Genomic DNA, 19,412 nt, shown 5'->3' on the forward strand with positions numbered 1-19,412 from the left:
AAAACAAAATAGTTTTCCATAATTTTTGTGACCTTACATTAGATGACTCCTTGTTGCTCACAATCAGAAACATCAGTGACATACTTCCAACTTTTTTCCATTTTGGTCTGAAAATTGTGAATTGCAGTAAAGACTTTTAATAAAAGAAGAACCTGTAAAAATTGAGACACAATTCAACTAAATGCTTAGCTGTATTACAGAACTGGCTTTGCGCTGGAAAAGTGTTGTTTCAGCAAGAAAAATAAAAGATAATAAGCCATTTATTCTGGCTACTGGAAAATACAGATGTTAGTCCTAGATCATATCCTGTTACAAACAAAAGCTAAGGGAGGGGAAAACCTTTTAAAAAGTATTGGAGTCACAGCAGCTTTTTCACAGAGACAGAGAGAAGCAACCTGAATATAAATAAGTGTCCAAAATAGGTCAGCACTCTTTTCTTGGCCACTGAAGTCTGATACTTTTCACTTGAGGTTATCCTGGACGGTGGTGGCACACACACTGCAGGGCCAGAGGCTGGGACACGGCTGGAGCTCGGTGGGGTGGCAGTGCCCCAGCACCACCACTGCCCACAGGCTCCCACCTGCACCCCTGAACGGAGCTGATTCCAACCCCACCGAGCTCCCCTCCAGGACTGAGGAAACGCTCCGTGCCCGTTGAGTGAGTTTTGACCCCATTCAGCAAGAAGGGTGGTAAGAGACAGGACAGGGTGTTATCCACAGCCCCTGCAAAGACCCACCAGCTCCATGAATCCAGCCCTGAGCACCCCAGGCACAAAGCTGCTCTCTGGGCAGGAGAAAACTGGGCACTGCACCACCCACCTACTGTGTGTCGGCAAAGCTGTGCCTTCCCACCAAAGCTTACAGTCCCTTAAACCAATGCAGAAAGCAGTTTTAGAGCCAAAAATCAGGCCATGAGGTGCAGAGCATGCACCTCAGCTGCTCTGCCACTGCTTCCATGGAGATGGAAGCTGGTAGGAGCATCAGGCTGCAGGAGAGCCACAGGTTCTCTCTCCCTCTTTAAGGAAAAAGAATGAACAAGTTATTTCTACAGCACTGAGAGGCAAGCCTGCCAGTCCAGCCTCGGCAGCATTCCTGTCTAGCTCAGCTTGTTTACCACCAATAAAAAGCCCATTAGTTGCACAATGCGCCTGTTAAAAATAACTCCAAAAAAATCATCACTGGCAAATTAGTAAGACATTAGGACATGCAGACACCTCAGCATGGTGTTACAGAAACCACAGAGGAGTCAGACTTCCCTCAGGAGCTTTTCCCAAGGAAGACAATTCCAAAGATTTCTCTCCCTTAGAGTGGGCCCATCTAACTTTGAAAGGCTCAGGACCAAAACACAGCAGTCACCCAGTCAACTGACCCAGGGTTTCCAATCAAGTGGCTTCTAGAGAAAGTACATTTACCAGGCTCAAATCCTGCTGGTTTGCACTAACGACAGCACAAGGTCCCCCCTCATACAGGGGCAGCCAGTAGAGAAGGCTGCAATGGCCTGAGGCATCCCCAAAACTTCACACCCCTGACCAGGGTCTTGATCCAGCAGCAGCAACAGCTGCTGACTCAGCACACTGCCCTCTCCAGCCATCGAGAACTCTGCTTTAAAAGCATTGCTCATGTGAAGGCAAAAGGAGGCATGGAATGAATCATAAGCTGCCCTCCTTTAAGGACTGGTCACATAACTGCTAAATAAAAAATAACCAGCTCCCAGCCTAGTCCCTGACCATTCCACAACACAAACACAAAATCTATCCTCGCTATCTGCCACACACACCACTGCTCCCGAGTTAAGAGCAGGCAGAGCTTACAGTGCCTCTTCTCACCACTGCCTCCAAATTTGTGCAATTCAGGGGTCACTCCAAAGCTAACCCCAGGGTTCAGAGTGCAAACAGGGGAGACCTGCCTGGCTTCTCACAAGCCTCCTCAAGCACCCAAAACCCAGGACACGAGGGTGAAGGCAGAGCAAGCTCAGGAAGGTATTGCTCTATGGATATTAGGCAGAAGAGCTGAGGATTTTTACAGTACTGTCCCCCTCTCACCAAACTCCTCAAGATGCTGAGCAAACCCAGGAGCTGCCTTAGACTCAAGAATAATACTGCTTTTCCTCTTGAGTCCAGCCAGTTTACAGGGCGGCTGCCCCAGGGGAATAGCCCAAACCCATAGCATAGCCACCAGCCTCACCATTAACTAGCATGGGAAAACCTGATGACACCACTTTGCAAGGATGTAACCTGATTTCCTGTCTCTCCACAAAACAGTGGGGTGCCTGTGACTCCTCTGCAATTTCTGCCTTTCCTCCATGTGAGCACCTGTGTGAGCCCAGCCATTCCTCTCTTCAGCCTCTCAAGAAGAAGCTCCTTTGGGAGCATGCTAAGCAGAGATATGTGTGGAGGACACAACATTTGTGAAACAGGCTAAGGATTCCCTTCTGCTGACAAGGGGATAAGAGGAGATAAGAATAGCTACAAATATCCAAGGTGATGATTTAAATTTTCACAAAAGAAAACTTTCTTTTGCCATGCACACAGAAGAGAGAATGTATTTTTCAGATAATGCACTCAATCCTCTAGATTTGTATGAATGAAAATGGGGTTACATAAGCAGGCAAACAAGCACTGAGCTAAAGCCTGAGTGAAAGTATTTCTCTGGATATAAGAAACAAGAACTTTTATCACCACAGAGGTTCCCCAGTATCTGGACTACCTATGTGACAAACAATTCTGCTACAGAGCCCCGAACACCAAAAATTCCCAGGAAAGACCCAAATACCACATCAGAAATACTCCCCATCTCCAGACTGGAGGACAACAGCTAACTGACTTACATCCAGGAGAAGAGCTCCTCTCAGCTCCCACCTTACATACAAATTCAGCTGGGATTTGATAAAGACAAGGGAGGAGTAACAACTACAACTAAATTAGTACCCAGTGTCTTGGCTGGAATGATAAAGATGCTCAGTGATGAACTGTGATCACCTCCATCTGGAAATGGGTAGGAACCACTCTCCTCTCAGGGTCTCTACTTCTGAAACCTGCATTATGATTTTAAAGCTGCACTTAGGAACAATCTTCCTACTGCCAACAAGCCCCTTCCACAACAGCTAAACCAGTAACAGGAGGGTTACAGTAAGAAAGAGCTTAACCTATTGAGGTTCCTACCAGATACGTTTTTTTAACAAGTAACAAAGGAGGGTGCCTAAAATCAGACACCACAGTGGCTAGTGACCCACTCTGCTCATCCCTACTGCATCTAATATATCCAAAACAGTTTTGGAGGAGAGAGCAGGAGAGGTGACTCCACTCCAGCAGATCTCACACCAGATAAGAGTATCACAAGTGTCTGTGCCCTGGTGCTGCCAGGCAGCATGCCAGCACAAACAGCATGCAGGTGCTCCAGCTGCTTCCACAGCATCACAACCACATCCCTGGGAAGGATCCAGGCCATGCCCTGCCAGCTGAGCCACACACGACCAGCTCTGGTGCTCAGGGCCATGGAAACTGAGCTTTGGTTTGCCTTGTTGGGCTGGTTTGGGGTGCAGGGCCAGCACAAGGGCGGTGGGTGGGGGTGCAATCCCCAGGAGTCTGCAATAAAGGAGATCTGTGTGGCTGGCGAGTGTGAGGTCTCCTGGGAACAGCCCTTTTACTGGGCTCCAGATGCTGTGGAGTGATTGCTTATATGAAGGCGGGGGAGGCCTCTTTACTGTTTCTCATTTCCTCTTTTTTTTGCTTCCCCCCCATTTCCTGGTTTTGTTCAGAAGCACAAGAGAGTCATTCATCATTTTTCTTCCAGCACAAGGAGCACTCTCACCTCCCCCTCACCCCTAAATCCCTCCCCACCAGGAAAGGGCACGCGTTCTCCAGCCAAAAAGCTCGCAGCAGGGAAGGCAAAGCTCCCCAGCTCCTGCAAGCAGCTCTGGCACAAAGGGCCACATTCTCAGCTGGGTTCAGTGGGTGCCAGCCCCCAAAGGGGGAAGGCCAGAACTCAGCAGCAGCAGAAATGCTAAGTCAGAGAACGGATATCGGCAGAGGAGGAGAGAGATTTGCACCGGCTGGAATTAGAATGCAAAGCAGAGAGGAATCTGCATGCTGAGACAGACAGCACCTCGGGTAATTGGAGACAAAGAGCCAAGGCAGAAAGGTCCACATATGTCTCAGCCCACGTGCCATAATGGTCACTCGACTCACTGAAACCTGGGAAAATCTTCCTTGTGGACTTGGACTTCTCTCCCCTTTGCAAAGTGGATGGGCACTGGTCCAAGTGCAGTCCAGGCACTGGATTGGCACCACTAAACAAGCCACCAGCCCCAGGTTTGGAACGGGCTTCCAGGAAAGCCCTGTTCAGTTTGCAGGAGGGTAGAAAGGGGTGGCTATAGATGCAGACATTTAACCCATCCAGAGGGTCAACACCACCCTCAGGAAAACTTCATTAGAGGGCTCTGCTCCAAAGTCCACTTTGGTTTTCGGTCACACTGCTCTTTCCACAGCTTCTTGATGGCTTCTCCTTGCCTCACCTTGGAGAGAGAGTGCCAGGATGAAAACATCTCAGTACCACTGTAACAGAGAGGGGATCCCTCTCGGAATGGCCTTAAGAGACTGAGTAGGAAAACCCCAAATTCTGGCACACATTTTTATAACTGTGTGTTGTCATCAAAAGTAGGACAATGCAAACACCTGGGGTCTGTTTGGGGCTATTTGGTTTGGCTGATGACCTGGAAAAAAAAAGGAACTAAAACTGGACATACAAAAAACGTTTCAGGTTTTGGTTTTGTTTGGGTTTAATCACAGCAGTAACAGCAATCAAGTCAAAAAGGCTGGCTTATGGTCAAACCCAAGGCTTCTTTTTGGTCCTTTCAGAAGGAAAAGAAATAGAAGGTTGTGGTCAGTTCTGGGGCCAGTTGGGTGGAGGGAGCCCATGTGCCAGCAGCTCCACCAAGGAGGTACATTTATGGCCCCATTTCAGCAAGAACTAGAAAAGCAATGACAACAGAAGCCACCAAGAGCCTGGCCATTTGTGACTGGAAGTCTTCCACACCCACCGAACCAGAGATCCTGCTGGCTCCTGCAGTTGCTGCTCAGGAGGTTCACTGAGCCCACAGGGATCGCTGTGCTCTTCCAGGCTCTCCCCTAAATACCACCAGCTTATGCCAACTGAAATGTCAGCATTTTGTAAAACCCATGTGTTAGAGTAGGAGCCTAGACAGCCTGGGTTCACCTCTCAGGCACAGGACGAGTTTGGGGTGACTTTTCACACACCCGGGATCACTGGTGGCATGTTCTTTTGGCATTGCTTTTGAGAGTGTGGATGTTCATTCCCTTTTCTTTCTTTAAAGATGCTCGAGTGGTGAACTTCTTTAGCTGCTGGTCTCCCGAAATATCTTTGCAAGCTTGTTTTGAGGTTCCTTTGTGCTCCCAAGGAGATATGTCAATATTTCAAAGATACCAGAATAAAACCTTAGTTTTACCTTTTGTTTTTTTTCAAATGGTTTGGCAGCCAAACCAAAAGAAGCAGTCCCAAGCAGGAACCAACACGTGGATTCCATCATACTCCACACGCCAAACCCAGAGAGTGTCACCTCCACAGCTCCCAGACATGCTTGTGCAGAGCTCTGCCCTGACCCTCCCAACCTGGCAGGAGCGCTCCTTGACAGCTCTTCTTGCTGGATCCATGAATGGCAGGTTTCAGCAGGTCTTCACTGAGCCAGACAGGTCACAATAATCCTGCTAGTACCCTGCTGAAAATATGCAAAGTAAATATGAGAGCAAGCACGGGGAGAGAAGATGAGGCTGGCAGAAATGCAGCAAGAACACGAGAGGAAGGAAGAAAGAAAACACAGCACCTTATAGCAGGAAAATAATAAACTTGTTGACCAAAAAAAATGCAATGGGAAAAAAGTACAGGATTCTAGAGAGAGGAAAAAAAAAAAAAAAAAGGAAGAGGGCAAGAGAGACCAGGATGAGCATGCTGGCCTGAATGCACATGGTCAGCATGGGTATAAGGATGCATATTTTCTTGACACTAAGGAGATCCCAGAGGACCCACAGAAGTCTTTTGCAAGCCAAAGGACCAAGCTCTTGACTACTCCCAGGTCGAGCAGTTGCTGAGTCATTCCTTACCCATCAGGCTCTCATCCCACAAAAATCCAGACTTCTGCTATTGCAAAGAGTATTAAAAGAAATGTTTTAAAATGCCAAGGAATTTTGCATTGGAGCTTTTTCAGTGTTTTCCCCACTCTGGCATCTTCAAACTGGGCAACGTATGGCACTGTCATAATTTTTGTAGAGCTCATCACTGGAGCAACTAGCAAGCTGTTGAGTCTAAGGAACTTTCTCTCCTAAGGTACAGTCCCATTACTGAATCTTCCAGGACCAAAGGATAAGCATGCCCAAGAACAACACATTCGGTGGTACCTGCCTCAGTTTCCTTGACTCCCAGGTGGAGCTTTTACTGTGCAGCAGAGGCCAAACAGCCAGTCTGTGCCTGGGGGCTGCAGAACCACAGTCTGGGAGGAATGAGATTAATTACATGAATAACAAAAAGCCGGATGCCAGCCACCAGCCCCCACCCCACACAGCTCAGCGGGATGCAGAAGGGAAGCAAGCAGCTCAAAACCCAGAAGAGTTCCCAAATGAGGCCAGTCTTATCCTATTCCAGCTACAGACCTGCATCTTGGCCTTCACAAGGGCCAAGAAAAGCCCTGCACATTTTCTTTAGAAAGGAGCACAACAGTGAAAAGCCCCCAGTAGGAGAGTTTTCCTTTCAGTCTGACCTGGACCGTCCTGTGCATCCGCCACGAGGGCACAGCCACCGGGAGCCAGCTCACCCGCTCGGGCAGGAGAAAAGGGAAGTTAATTTTCGCAGCCAAAAGAAAATAGGGAGTTCATTTCAGATGGCAGGAATGTAACCGTGACATTTAGTCACTTGCTATTTCTGCTTCCTGGCTATGTCTCTCCACAGGAAAGCCCCTGGACAGAAGCACCCTCCAGGCAGCATTGCAACATGTGTGCGCTCCAACTCTGGTGTCTAATCCCACTCCTGTGGTCCCCGCTTCAAGTCCTTGGGAAACGGGCAGTTTTGGGGAGATTCAGTCTCGCTCATCCTGTGCCTTGGCTGCCTTAAACAGATGCACGTGTCTGTCCGGGAAAAGGACAAACCTGCAATTCTGGCCCAAGGCTGCTCAGGGTCTGACTCCAGCTGAGAACAGCAAGGCTCCACTCTCTCCAGGACATCAGCCAGGGCAGGATGGCAGCACAGCCCTGGATCAGCTGGGTTCAGATCAGAGGGGACCAACACCACCTCTCCAGCTCTGAAATGCAGCTGTTGACCTCTGTCACAATGGGGAAATCACATCTGCTGCAGGTTGAGCTGTGATGATGGGTGACCCCATCTGATGGCTTTGCAGCACCCCCAGCCTAACTCCACCACGGGAGCAGTCTGATCTGTGCTGTCCTAGTCCCTGCCAGGCTGTGTCCTCCAGGCATAGTGCATGCTTCCACAGTTGGAAAAAGGAGAGCAGGCCAGCTGGGGTTACTCCAGCACAGGGCAGCTTGCTCAAGCCCCAGGTGCTGGTGTCAGGCAGTCAGCCCAGCTCAGGTCGGGATTTCCAAGGCTCAGCCCAGTGTGCCAGCTGCTCCCAGAGATACCCCTGTTGCTGTCTGACTGCACTAATTGCAGCCTTGCATTGCAGGCTCTTTCTGCCACACAGCTACAGTCCCATCCACCTACAGCTATTTCTTGGGCAAAACTCTGGTAACTTCCCTCATCTGATAGGAGTTCACTGCTTCAGCAGCAGAGTTGCAAAATCTTAATGCAGGCTGCACACAGGTTGTCAGGATGTGGTTTGCATGGCAGTGGGCAGCCTGTAGTGGGGTGTAAACATGCCCACAGGAGCATTCACACACTCAACACTGAGCCTGATACCTGTCTTAAACAGGATGATGATGGAAGACAAGCAAGATGCATAATTTAACTGCCAAAAATGCCATTTCATCACAGGATGCCATGGAGGGGATGTACATTCAGCTGACTGTCCACACATAGGCAGGGAAAAGCAAAAGAGAAGAACTGGAAAAAAAAAAAAAGCACAGCAAAACACAGACTCATTTAAATATTTATGGGGGCCACTGCATTTCAATTACAAGCAGTTTTTTAGGTCAGCTGAGACATTTCAGTTCTGCTAGGGCAGATCAGCTCCAGGGGACAAGATACTGCTGACAACGACAAGCTAGAGGCTCAACCCTCCTAGCACACCCCGTAACTAAGGATAAAAACAGATCTGGGCAGGGCTGTGCTTCCACTGGGCACAGCCCGAGTGATGGGACCTCCCTTCTCACCACAGCTGAAGCCTCAAGACACAGGACTGATGTACACAGACATCACTGTGGTTTGTCTGCCTCCCCCAGCACTTGAAGCCTCACTGCTGGAAGGCAGGGCAGCTCACCAAATAAAGAAGATACCTCTGTGAGCAGCCAGCAGATCAGGCTGTGCTTTGCAAATTCCTGAAATCGTGGGCTGAGCGGTATCAGCAGCATGATGGGTTTCCATAGCACTGTTCCCACCTCTCAAGGCTCACTCCATACTCTTTTCCTAAGTTCCCAATTTGTGCACCGCTGGCCAGATGATGAATGTGACACACATTTGGCCAGGTTCACCTACTGCCCTGTCACATCTGCACCGCCCAAGTACTTTCAGTGTGGTCTGAATTTGCAGAGGTCAGTTTCAGCATGTGCAGGACCAGCCTAATGGCCAGGAGTAAGGTAACAAATCCTTGAAACCAGCATGATAAAAAGAATAAACAGAAAAATGGAGGAAAGCAGCGACTGAAATCCACAACATTAGTAGAACAACAGAAACTTTCCAACCATCTGAGATTAGAAGAATCTATGTCTGCATTTGCATTTTTTACTTTTTATACATTTTGTTAATGCTGGAAATTCTGCGTTTCAGTCCTTGTTAGCTCATTTGGCGATAGTCCAGGATGAGGGTCACAATTCTCAAGAGGGCTGAGCAGCAACCAAATCACTCTGTGCATGAGACCTGCAGGAACTTTACCACCTCACTGGTCAGCTTCCTCGTGTCAAACTCACTTCATAAAAAAAAAAAAACAAATCAAGCCTAGGTCACAAAGGTGGAGCTGAGCAGAAAGGAGAGGTCAGATTTAAAATGAGAACCCCTGTCCAACCACATGTATCTGAAGCAATGTTCATAAAGCAAACACTGGAATGACCAGCAAGCAGTACACCTGCCCTTACCAGCAGGGTGAATCTCAAGACAACATCAGCACTTCTAAAAAGGGATTAAAATAAAAGCACAATGAGTGCACTGAGTTTGTTTAAAAGCCACGTGAGAGGTGGTAAATTTCTGCAGGCTGACTCCCCACAAACGTAAGCAAGGGAAAATTATCAGCTCTGAGTTCCCAAAATATTTACTCAGTCTAGCATTGCTCTGACTACACTCAATCAAACATTTCCAAAGTCCCATGCGACCATAACTCAAGTGCAGAGCACCCTTTCACAGGAGTATTTCCAAGCACTTCACTACCATAAAACAACAGTGTCCTTGCAAGGTAGGAAACCCATTCTAATGGGGAGAGAAGGCTGAAAGTGTGCAGTATCCAAGGGTCAGATCTGAACACTGCATCAAACTGAAACTGTGGGAGTAATTACAAAGCCTAGATGAACAGCCTAAACTGAGCAGAGAATAAGAGGCTGAGAGAAGACTGCATCACCGAGCAGGCTGGGGTGTTTAAGTGGCTGCAACTGATCTAAAACTGGTGTTTAGATCTCATCTGGCCAAAAGCCACAGCTTGGGAAGCACATCTGGTGAAGGATGTCAGTATACTCTGTGTGTTTCCTCACAAAGGCTTGGAATACCAGTTCTTATTTTTAGTACTATTTCCATTTCTTCATGTAATGAGTTCAGTGTTTCAGGCAGCCCTGGAGGAGCAGGAAGGACAAGTCCTGTAATAAAATTAATTAATTCATGTGGAATTTCTAGCCACTATTGTGAAAGTGGACAAATTCCTCACTTCTGAAAAGCTGCCTAAGTGGCCATTAATCTGGCTGTGGTAACAAGCAGGATTCCTGTGGCCTCCTGCAACACCCAACCAGCCCCCAGGACAAAGCCTGCAGAAACCAAAGTGGATGTTTTTATTTCCTCACACCGACTCCCACAGCCCAAGTTTTACTAGACAAGATATTTCAGAAGGCCCCATTCCAAATTCTTCCCTGTGCCCACAGACCAACCATGCCTCAGTTATGTGCAGAGAGGTCTAGACCTTCCTAGACCTCCAAAGTCAGCCCAAAACAGGCATTTTGGCTTTATTCAAAGCTCTGTAGACCAGTTGCTTTCCACCTGCCCAGTCTTGGCCATACTCTCAGCAGCAGGTGCCCTGAAAGGAACAGGGTACCAAGTCTGTCCTGAAGACATCAGAAGTTGTATTCCCACCACCTAGCTGGGTGTGCAAGGAAGTTGAGTTTTACAGGTCCCATCTGCAGGCAGTGGGAAACTGGGCTGCTCCATAGAGAAATTCCAGGCAAGAATCTAATCAACCAAAATGCCTCAATAACACACAAGAATTAATGGAATCTGAAAGCTTGGGGTGACAGGGTCTGTGGGGGCTGGCAAGGAAAAAAAGGAGAGAATACACTGAATTTAGTTACTAAAATCAACAACAAAATGACTCAGAATTCCCACAGTGAGCTGACCTGTAAGAAGGCACCATTTTGCCATAGTCTCACTTTTCTCTCCCAGTTCCAGAGTGTTCTTTGAATTCAGTGATGGATTGGTGGGTTAGCCTCTAATTAGTACCTGTACTGCTGACCCAGCATCCTGTCCCATGAATGGCAATATTCCCTAAACACTACTAGAAAACCAGATCTTCTACTCAAAATTATTTCTGTAATAGTCTGCAACAACCTGGATTTCTGCCTAAACAAAATCCTGCCCAAACCACCCCTGCAGAAGCCATGGAAGCAGTCCTGTTCATTATGGCCAAAAGAAGAGGCACCCTACCAGTTAACAACTCACCAGTCACCTCAGACTGAGCAGCAAGCACTCTTGAAGAAATGGATGTCAGATACTCACCCTTTTCTAGTTAGAAAACAACAAGGAGAAACAAGGGAAGGAAGGCTTCCATCTCCTCCCCAAGCCAAGAGAAATTCATCAGCTTGGATTAAGTCTTCTACAACTAGCCAGGAGAGCTGAGACCAGACTTCTGGCTGAAGTCTGACCAGCAACATCATACCGGGAAATCTTGCTGTAGTCTGAAGCAAAAATACTGGGCAAAGCTTTATGAATTTCCATTATATTACAGGACATGTAATCCCACACATGTTGTTATGCAAGTGAGTGCAGTGCACTGTGTGTCAGTGTTGTAGATATCCTGCATCACAAGGACAAGCTGCAAGGAGGCACAAAGACACCTCTCTAAAATTGCTTCCAGCCAGTAAGGTGTTGAAAATACTATAAATGTCAAGGGCAGAGCATTAGAAATACCCTCATCCTACCTGAGCTGCTTTATCTGCAGAAAATAGTAAGAAAAAGCAGGGATTTTAACACAGTCCAATTCCCACCAGTGCTTTGTGTCACTCTCAATTACAGTCCAGAATGAAATACCAAGAAATCGTTCCTTGCAACAGGCAGAATTAATGGGATCTTTGACTACAGAGAGCACCAGACAGTGAACTTGTTCCCTTACCAGCCAAGAGGCACAGTGCAGCTTTCTTCAGAATAAAAGCTGCAATGTCAGAGGACAGCTCAAGGCTTATAAAAGTGACCTGATGTCTCCCAGTATTCCAGTCCATAACAAGGGCACGTAATTCCTGATCTTTTCCTTTCTTAAACAATTTGTTTCTAACACAAGCTGATGAAACAAGAGACTTCATCTTCCCACTGGTATCTCACTAAATGACATATCTGGCAAAACACTGAGCAGAAATCAATCAATAATGTAATTACAAAGAGCTGTCAAATGCTGGGCTGCAGCAAAGCTCTGATAATTTAGCACTAACCCTTCTCTCCTCAGCCTCTGCCTACGATAGCCATCACATCACGTGTTGTTGTAATTAGGTGTCAACTCAACATTTAATGAGGTCACACTTGGCCAGTTTGTGAATGAGAAACACCTTCCAGCTTGCTGGCAGTGACTGCTGAAAGTAGGCAGAGATGTTTCAGTCAGACCTGGTCTACTGAAGGTAGTTTGTCTTTGTGGAAAGAATAAGACAACTAGATTTGTAATCTGATAATTTGGCAGAAAACTCATCCTTCCAGAAAACTGAAGATTCGGTTGGGTAAACTTCTTATCATGGCTCTGTGGATCCAAACAAAGCCCAGGACCTGTGTGACAGAGCATGAGAACGTGCACGGGAAAGAAAGTGGCACATGCTGCCAAGACATCAGCTGAGTGGAATAATCTGCACAATATGTTAGAAGCACTAGCGAGGATTTCTCCTTCTCTCACAAATCCACAGCAGGACCCTGCACCATGGTCAGCCTCCCAATCCCAGGGCACGCTCAGCACCCATGAGGCACCACACTGTTGTGTTGGTGCACCCATGTACTACAGCTCCCTCCCCGGGGACACACAGGGCACTAACGCAGCCCTCGGCACAAACCTGCCTCTTTTGGCAGATGCAAACAGTCAGAAAGGACACGCTGGAAAGCCAAGCACAATGTGTTCAGTACGTGCTGCTAAAGGACACCGTCATAGGGCACTGATTCCAGCAGCATCTCCCCAAGGGACAGCCAGGATGAAAATGGGTGGAAGCGACAGTGGAAGTGAAAGCAATTGCAATGGATTTCCATCTCTCTAATACAGAAAGGGTCTGCTGAGCAGACACTTGAGCACAGTTACGTATCTCACCCCAATTCAGGGAAGAAAACAACGATTCTCATGCCTGAAAACTCAGTACACCACCAAGCTCCGCCTTCCTTCTGTAACAGAAATGCTTTATACAGCATCTTTACATTCTGCCTTGGCCTTCCTCTTACTCTGTCTGCTTAGAGCAAAAGATCCTCCCTGAAAGAGTCCCAGCAGGAAAGGCAGATGCTCAGAAAGCTTAGAATTGTCCACTCCAAATAGAAATGCAAAAAATCCACCAAGGAAACTACTGTTTCTCCTAGCTCCATAGCTCAGAACACATGACCAGGAAAGGCAGGTACAGGAATGCTGCTGGCAGCTGGGATGAAACCCTGCCTTCACAAATCCACTTGTGTTTGTGGATAACAGCAACAGCTGCCCATCGGGCAGATAAATTAGACCCAGATGATACTGCAGCCAGGTCTAGTACAGAGCCATACACAAAGACACCTCTCACATTCCAGTTTTCACTGTTTTGCCTCCTGAATTGTTTATCTCAGCTCAATTCCTGGATGTGGATAAAACAAACGACATGGACTTTCTCACAGACGGGGCTTCTTGCTGTTCCCTTGACAAATACCATACTCAGTGAGTATAAGCCTGAAATCCAGAGGAAAGGAAACAACTGCAAAGGGCAAGAAGGAAACAGATCATTTGCCAAGGGACAGCATGAAAACACATTTCTGCTTTGGGTCAGAGCCTTGAAATCTTCCCAGGCTTCCCTCTCCCTCCAAACCACCATTTTCACACCAGCAGCACTCTCATCATGGCAAACTCCAGTGGGACTGTGGCAGAGGGTGGCATTATTTTCAAGAAGCTGCTTTACAAAGGTATTATTTATTGTCTTAATACTTAAAAGATTACCAGGTTAGCTCTTGACCATACACAGCTGCTGTGGATGAGCATGAAGACCTGGTCTACCTACTGGCAAAGCCCCAGAGGCAATGGGGACAGATGAACTGTGTGGTTTTCTTGTTCACCTATCATCCCTACAGCTGTTACTAATTCTATTCTTTTAATACCTTCTTCCAAGGCAAGGAGCTGTGCAGACATTCAGCTTATCCTGGGGAAAGCCCCTGCAGTGGCTATGGACATATCAACACACTCCTGTGGATTTGGTTCTGGTAGTCAGCTTCCCTGGCTGTGGAAATGCCCAAGCTTGCATAAGCCAGGCTGAAAGCCTGGTTCCTGCACTCGTAACTAACCTCCCTCTTGCTCATGTGCTTCCAGCACAGGATGAGGGGGACACTCACATCCTGGCTCTCCTCTACTCCTCACCCACATTTTAGCAACACTCTACTTTCAGGACATCCACTGCTTCATTGGATCCACCAACTTGACTGGGAGGGTCAGAAGTTGTGGGGGCAGAAGGACAGACAGACACATGCACATGCAGATCATGACGGATGCTTCATTTCCTTATAAAAGCAGGAGAAAAGCAGAAGTCTTCCTGGCAATTCAGTAGAGATGAAAAATGCATTCATAGCATTACTGGAATGGTTTTCAAGTTGCTGTTAAAATTCCAGTTACATTATGCTACCTCCAACCTCAGAGTCTTCTGTGTTTTCAAGCAATACATTAAACTGTCTTTTAACAGCTGCCTGCCAAGGGGAAATGAAGGTTTTGACATCTGACCTGTAAGGAAGGATGTATGGCATTTGGAACTACCCAAATAAGGATTTTAGTTGGATGCTAAAACAAGCTGTCTTTTTAACAGTTAACTATTTTGACGCTGTTTTAGTGTCATGGGAGTTCAAAGCGGAGACCCTGGTCAGGTGAGTAAGGCTACCCCACCCAGCCCTTCAAGTTCAAGTCCAAGTTTGCTTGGAGCCACATTCTTTGCACAGCTCTCTTTCCCTTTGGAAAGGTAACTTTGCACTGGCATGGACTGAAAAAACACATTAGTTTTAACAAGCAAGTGAGATGCCAAAGCAGGACTCATTAGCTAGCAGTGGGTTCGGAGACATATCCTACTAAATGAGTACATGTATCCCAACAAAGTAATACTATAAACACAATTGAACTGAACTGGCAAAGGGAAAAAAATTCTCTTAACTGGTCAGCTTTGAACAGTGGCTTAAGAACCAGTAGGAACAAGTTTTATTCTCCATCAGGAAAACATACATTCTTCAGCTATTCTCATAGCTTGGACAAGACAATCTAGGGCATTTGCATCATTGAGATCTGCCCTGCTCCACCTCTTAGCATAAGTTTCCACCTGGGAGTAGCACTTGGCATCCTGCTGGACACCCCGCTGCACCTTGAGCGAATTCAGGTCATTGATCTGACACTTGTTTTCTAGGGCTGGCTCTAGGACAATCTCCCAAACCAGCCTGCTCTGACATAAAGTGAGAGCTGAACCCAGCAAAAGGAAGGGCAAAGCACGTGAGAGCTGCAAAACACCCCACAGGCCCCTGACTCCAGTTCATCATGGCTAAAACAGGATCCCCACCCTCTGTCTGAGATTTGGGGTTGGAAGACCCCAGTGGTACCTAAATGCATCTCAAATCACACTGTGTCTACAAGACCCATAAGGCCAGCTTAGTCCTATTTTGAATAGAAGGTGGCTGCAGGGACTGAGACATTTTCTGCCAGGACACAGACTAACACAATGAAAAGACAGTCCTCACTCTGCTCCCTGTGTCCTGGAGGACCGTGGGGACATCATTTATTCCATCTGCAAAACACCACGATAATCTTGCAGAGGTGCTGAGAGAATAAACATGTTCAAGACCAGCAGGAGTTCTGTGCACACAGGAACAACCCTGTCCCCAGGTCAGGCAGTTCCAGTCACAAGTACAGGAATCTGTTACACCATGACCTGAAACAAACTGCAATGGAACATGGTCCAGAGGCACCAAAAACGACCTAAAAGGCCCTGATCCCTGTAGATGCTGAGTCTCCACCTCACTCCCACCACTGATGGGGGCTGATGCACTCGCCTCCCCAGGGAGGGTAGAAGTTCTCAGACTGATTTCCACAGACTGCTGCTATTTTGTTCCAACATTCCCAACATCTCCAAAATACCCAAAGCCTCTTGTGCAATGAGCAACATCCCTCGCTTCTCAGCTACATGGTGGTTTATGTTACTTTCCGCCTACAACCATTTCAGGATTGGCTTTGCAGACCTTAGTGGAAGACTAAACAATGCTGGAGCCATAGCAGGAGAATTTGCAGAGTTTTATTTCTTGTTTCATTTCGACAATCCTTCTGACTCTCATCAGGGACAAAAAAACTTGCCAACCTCTTAATTTAGGAATAGCACGAGCTCTGCATTCCAGTCCTGAATCAGCCAAAGGAGCCTTTTCAAGCTGGAAAGGGGAAAAAGGGTAAATACCTTTAAGCACATTTAAAAAGAAGAAAAAAAAAAAGCACCACAAAACCAACCACACTAAAAAACCCTCAACACCTGCTTTCTGCAGGCAAAAACTTGCTCTTGGGGCACTCTTGAAACTGGCTTAACATCAGCATTTGAAAGCAAATTCCAGTCCCTGCTCTTTTGGGTGCCAGAGTGCTTTCCCTGTCACTGCTTAAAACAAAAAGCAAATTCAGCTCACTCATATATGTTTAGCAAGCACAGTGCAGATGGGATCAAAGATGAGAGTATGAAGAGAAGAGCATCAAGTGAAGCTGGCAGATTCGGATTTTGTTTTTGTTGTGGGTTTGCTTGTTTTGGTTTGGTCGGGATTTTTTTTTCCTAATGGCTACAACAACCTGTTAAAAGTTTTGTAATCTGAAGAGCGCAAACCCTTTTCTGGATGTCCAAGCTCCTCTGCCAAGACATGCTCAACTGTGAATATTCCAGCTGCATGTTTCACATCACGCTGGCTAAGGATGTGCCAGTATTTTTATTATTCACCCCCTATGGATATTACAGAGCACCACATACATTACAGGGTTCTTAAACTGTGCTATTTATGTCTGTGTGTATTATCCACTGAGATACAATCAAATAAATCACACCCATTGTAAAGGAATAAGGATAATCAAATCAAGCAAAATACTGAGTGATGTTAACATAATTCTGAATTAAAGTCTGTAAAAGAAAAAAAAGAAGCACTAACTCAGAAAATCACCTCAGCCCATCACTGCAATGCCCTCCACCCACCCCAGCTTTTTGCAAAAGCATAAGCCTGGAAAAGTCAGCACCAAATTCCTTAAATCTAAATGCTCTTGGCTTCTTCTGGTGAGTCTAAAATTCATTCCCTTGACACTCATATTCTGTAACCAAGGAAGATTTCATATCAGCGTTGTTCTCCAGAGTCCTGGCTCTCCACAGCCCTTTACAGCTGAGCAAGAGAACAGGGACAGGAGTGGGGAGAACAGCAGTCACAGCCTGGCTGTGCGAAGCAGCAGCTTGAAACGTACAAAGTTCTCTGTGCTGCTGTTTTTTCTTTGCTCTGCTCTCTCCATCTCTCCTCCTCGAGCAGAGCAGCGTGCACAGGTACCTGGACCAGTGTGCACAGGTACCTGGCTGCATTCCCATCCTCACGGAGAGGGAATCCAAGAGGTACAGCCCGGTTCAGAGCATTTTAAAGTAAAGCCTCAAGAGGGAAGGGAGGGAATTCAAAGTCGTACTGCTGAACTAGTTATGCAAACAGGTCAAGAGCCCAAGTCATAGCCAGGGGAGCAAAACCAGCAAGGCAGCAGAAATCAAGGAGGGGTGATTACAAAGGAGAAAGTGCTGGTTTCTACTTCCAGAGCTGATTTGTCGATTCTTAACATCCCACGGAAAAGGAAAGAGCTTGCAGTTGATCGCACGGGAGAGGAGGCATTAATAGAAGCCAGCACTGCTGTATCGGCAACCCGAAGAGCGCTCCCTCCCACGGCAATCACAGCAACAGGTCAGGAGCCTGCTGGCATCCCTGTCCCCGGGGCTGTGCTCCGGCAGACGCTCCTCTTGTCCCTGCACCCAGCTCCTGGAGCAGGGGGGCCAGACGGGGCCGGGACCCCCACGGGAGCTGGCAGAGGTCACCTCATCTTCAAGGTGGACTCTGCTGGAAGGGTGGCCACAGGGTTCCTCACATAGCAGGGCCCCCGCATTCCCTTAGCTTCCCCCTTCCCACCAGGCAGCACACGGTCCTCCCACACCACTTCTCTCCATAGCTTTGGGGCATCCATGACCCTTCAGGGTAGTTTTACTCTTCCACCAAACACAAATCTGAACGTCCGCCTCTCTCTGCTCCCCAAAGGACTCTCCCCACCCCGCAGCTGCATCGCCCCAAAGTTCACCCTTATCTGTTCCTGTGGTGGTTTTTTTTTTCCTTAAAAGACCCCAACCTCCAGCCTGCCCCCTGGAGCAATCCCTGCATTCCCTCCACCGCATTACATTCTACCCCCAGGCTTCCTGCCCCACCAAGGAAACCTCTCTAACCCTCGAAGTAACTGCACCCCAAATATCCCATTTTGCCCACCTCAGGGATGCGCTCATGCTTTGTCTCACCTCCAGCGCCCCTCTCGTTCCTTCCCTCTTTGTGCTTCCCTGGACTTACTCTCGCTCCTCTCCCGCGGAGTCGGTCTGCCCCGGGAGGACCTCCTTGAGGTCACCCTTTAGGATTCCTTTGTCCCCTGGACGTTCCCGAGTCCCGGCACACGTTCCCGAGTGCGCGGTGTCCAGCGCCCACCTGTCCCCAGTGCCCGGTACCCGGTGAGCGATGCACGGTGCTCTGTCCCCAGTGCCCGAAGCCCGCACGGCGGTGCCCAGTCCCAGGTCCCCGGCGCGCAGTGCCCGGTCCCTGGCGCGCCGCTCGGAGCGCTCGGTGCCCGGTCTCCGGAGCGCGGCTCTGGGCTCGCCGTGCCGGACCCGCGGAGACCGGGGCCGGGCGCTGCTCACCTGCGGGGCGCTCGGCGCTGGCGCCGTACTCGGCCGTGTCGCGGCGGCGGGCGCAGGTGCCCTGTCCCTGCACCAGCGCTTGCAAGGGCAGCTCGGCGCCGGGGTCGGGGTAGCAGCGCAAGCCGGCGGCGCAGCGCGGCGTGTAGACACCGCACGCCTCGGCCTCCAGGCGGGCGCACACCGGGCAGCAGCCGCAGCCCGGCTCCCGCACCAGCTCGGGGCAGGGCGGGCGGGCGGCCGGGGGGCAGGCGGCCAGGCGCTCCGCCGTGCAGGGCGGGCAGCGGAACAGCACCTCGGGCAGCGCCGGCCCCGCCAGCGCCAGCGCCGCCGCCGCCGCCGCCAGCAGCAGCCGCGGCCAGGCGGCCCGCGCCGCGCCGCGCCCGACCCCGCCGAGCGCCATGGCGGGACTGACGGGCCGCGGGGCCGGCAGGTGGACGCGCCGCTCGGCCCCCCGGCGGGGCGGCGCGGGGCGGAGAGCAGAGGAGAAGAGAGAGAGAGGAGCGGAACCAGGCGGCGTGGCACGGCACGGCAAGGCACAGCACGGCCGAGCGAGGCACGGCACGGCACGGCAGAGCACGGCCGAGCGAGGCACGGCACGGCTCGGCTTGGCTCAGCTCGGCGCGGAGTCGGGCTGAGCGGGGCCGGGCGCGCCGCGCCGCCGCTGGGTCCTAGAGCCGCCCCCGCGCCCGCCTCCGTTCCCCGCGGGGGTCGGGGCTGTCCC

General features: G+C 49.1%; 1 protein-coding gene across 1 annotated transcript in view; it reads right to left on the reverse strand.

Annotated features, from left to right (window-relative positions):
• Positions 1 to 19,094, reverse strand: part of IGFBP2 (insulin like growth factor binding protein 2) — a 56,975-nt gene extending 37,881 nt beyond the window's left edge. The window contains exon 1 of the mRNA XM_014889757.2: positions 18,692 to 19,094. Within this exon, the coding sequence (XP_014745243.1) occupies positions 18,692 to 19,091 (400 nt within the window). The 5' untranslated portion in view covers positions 19,092 to 19,094. The remainder of the gene's footprint in view (positions 1 to 18,691) is intronic.
• Between the last annotated feature and the right edge of the window lie 318 nt (positions 19,095 to 19,412).

Source organism: Sturnus vulgaris, chromosome 7 (genome assembly GCF_052056855.1).
Source record: "Sturnus vulgaris isolate bStuVul1 chromosome 7, bStuVul1.hap1, whole genome shotgun sequence".
In the NCBI taxonomy this organism is placed as follows: Eukaryota; Metazoa; Chordata; class Aves; order Passeriformes; family Sturnidae; genus Sturnus; species Sturnus vulgaris.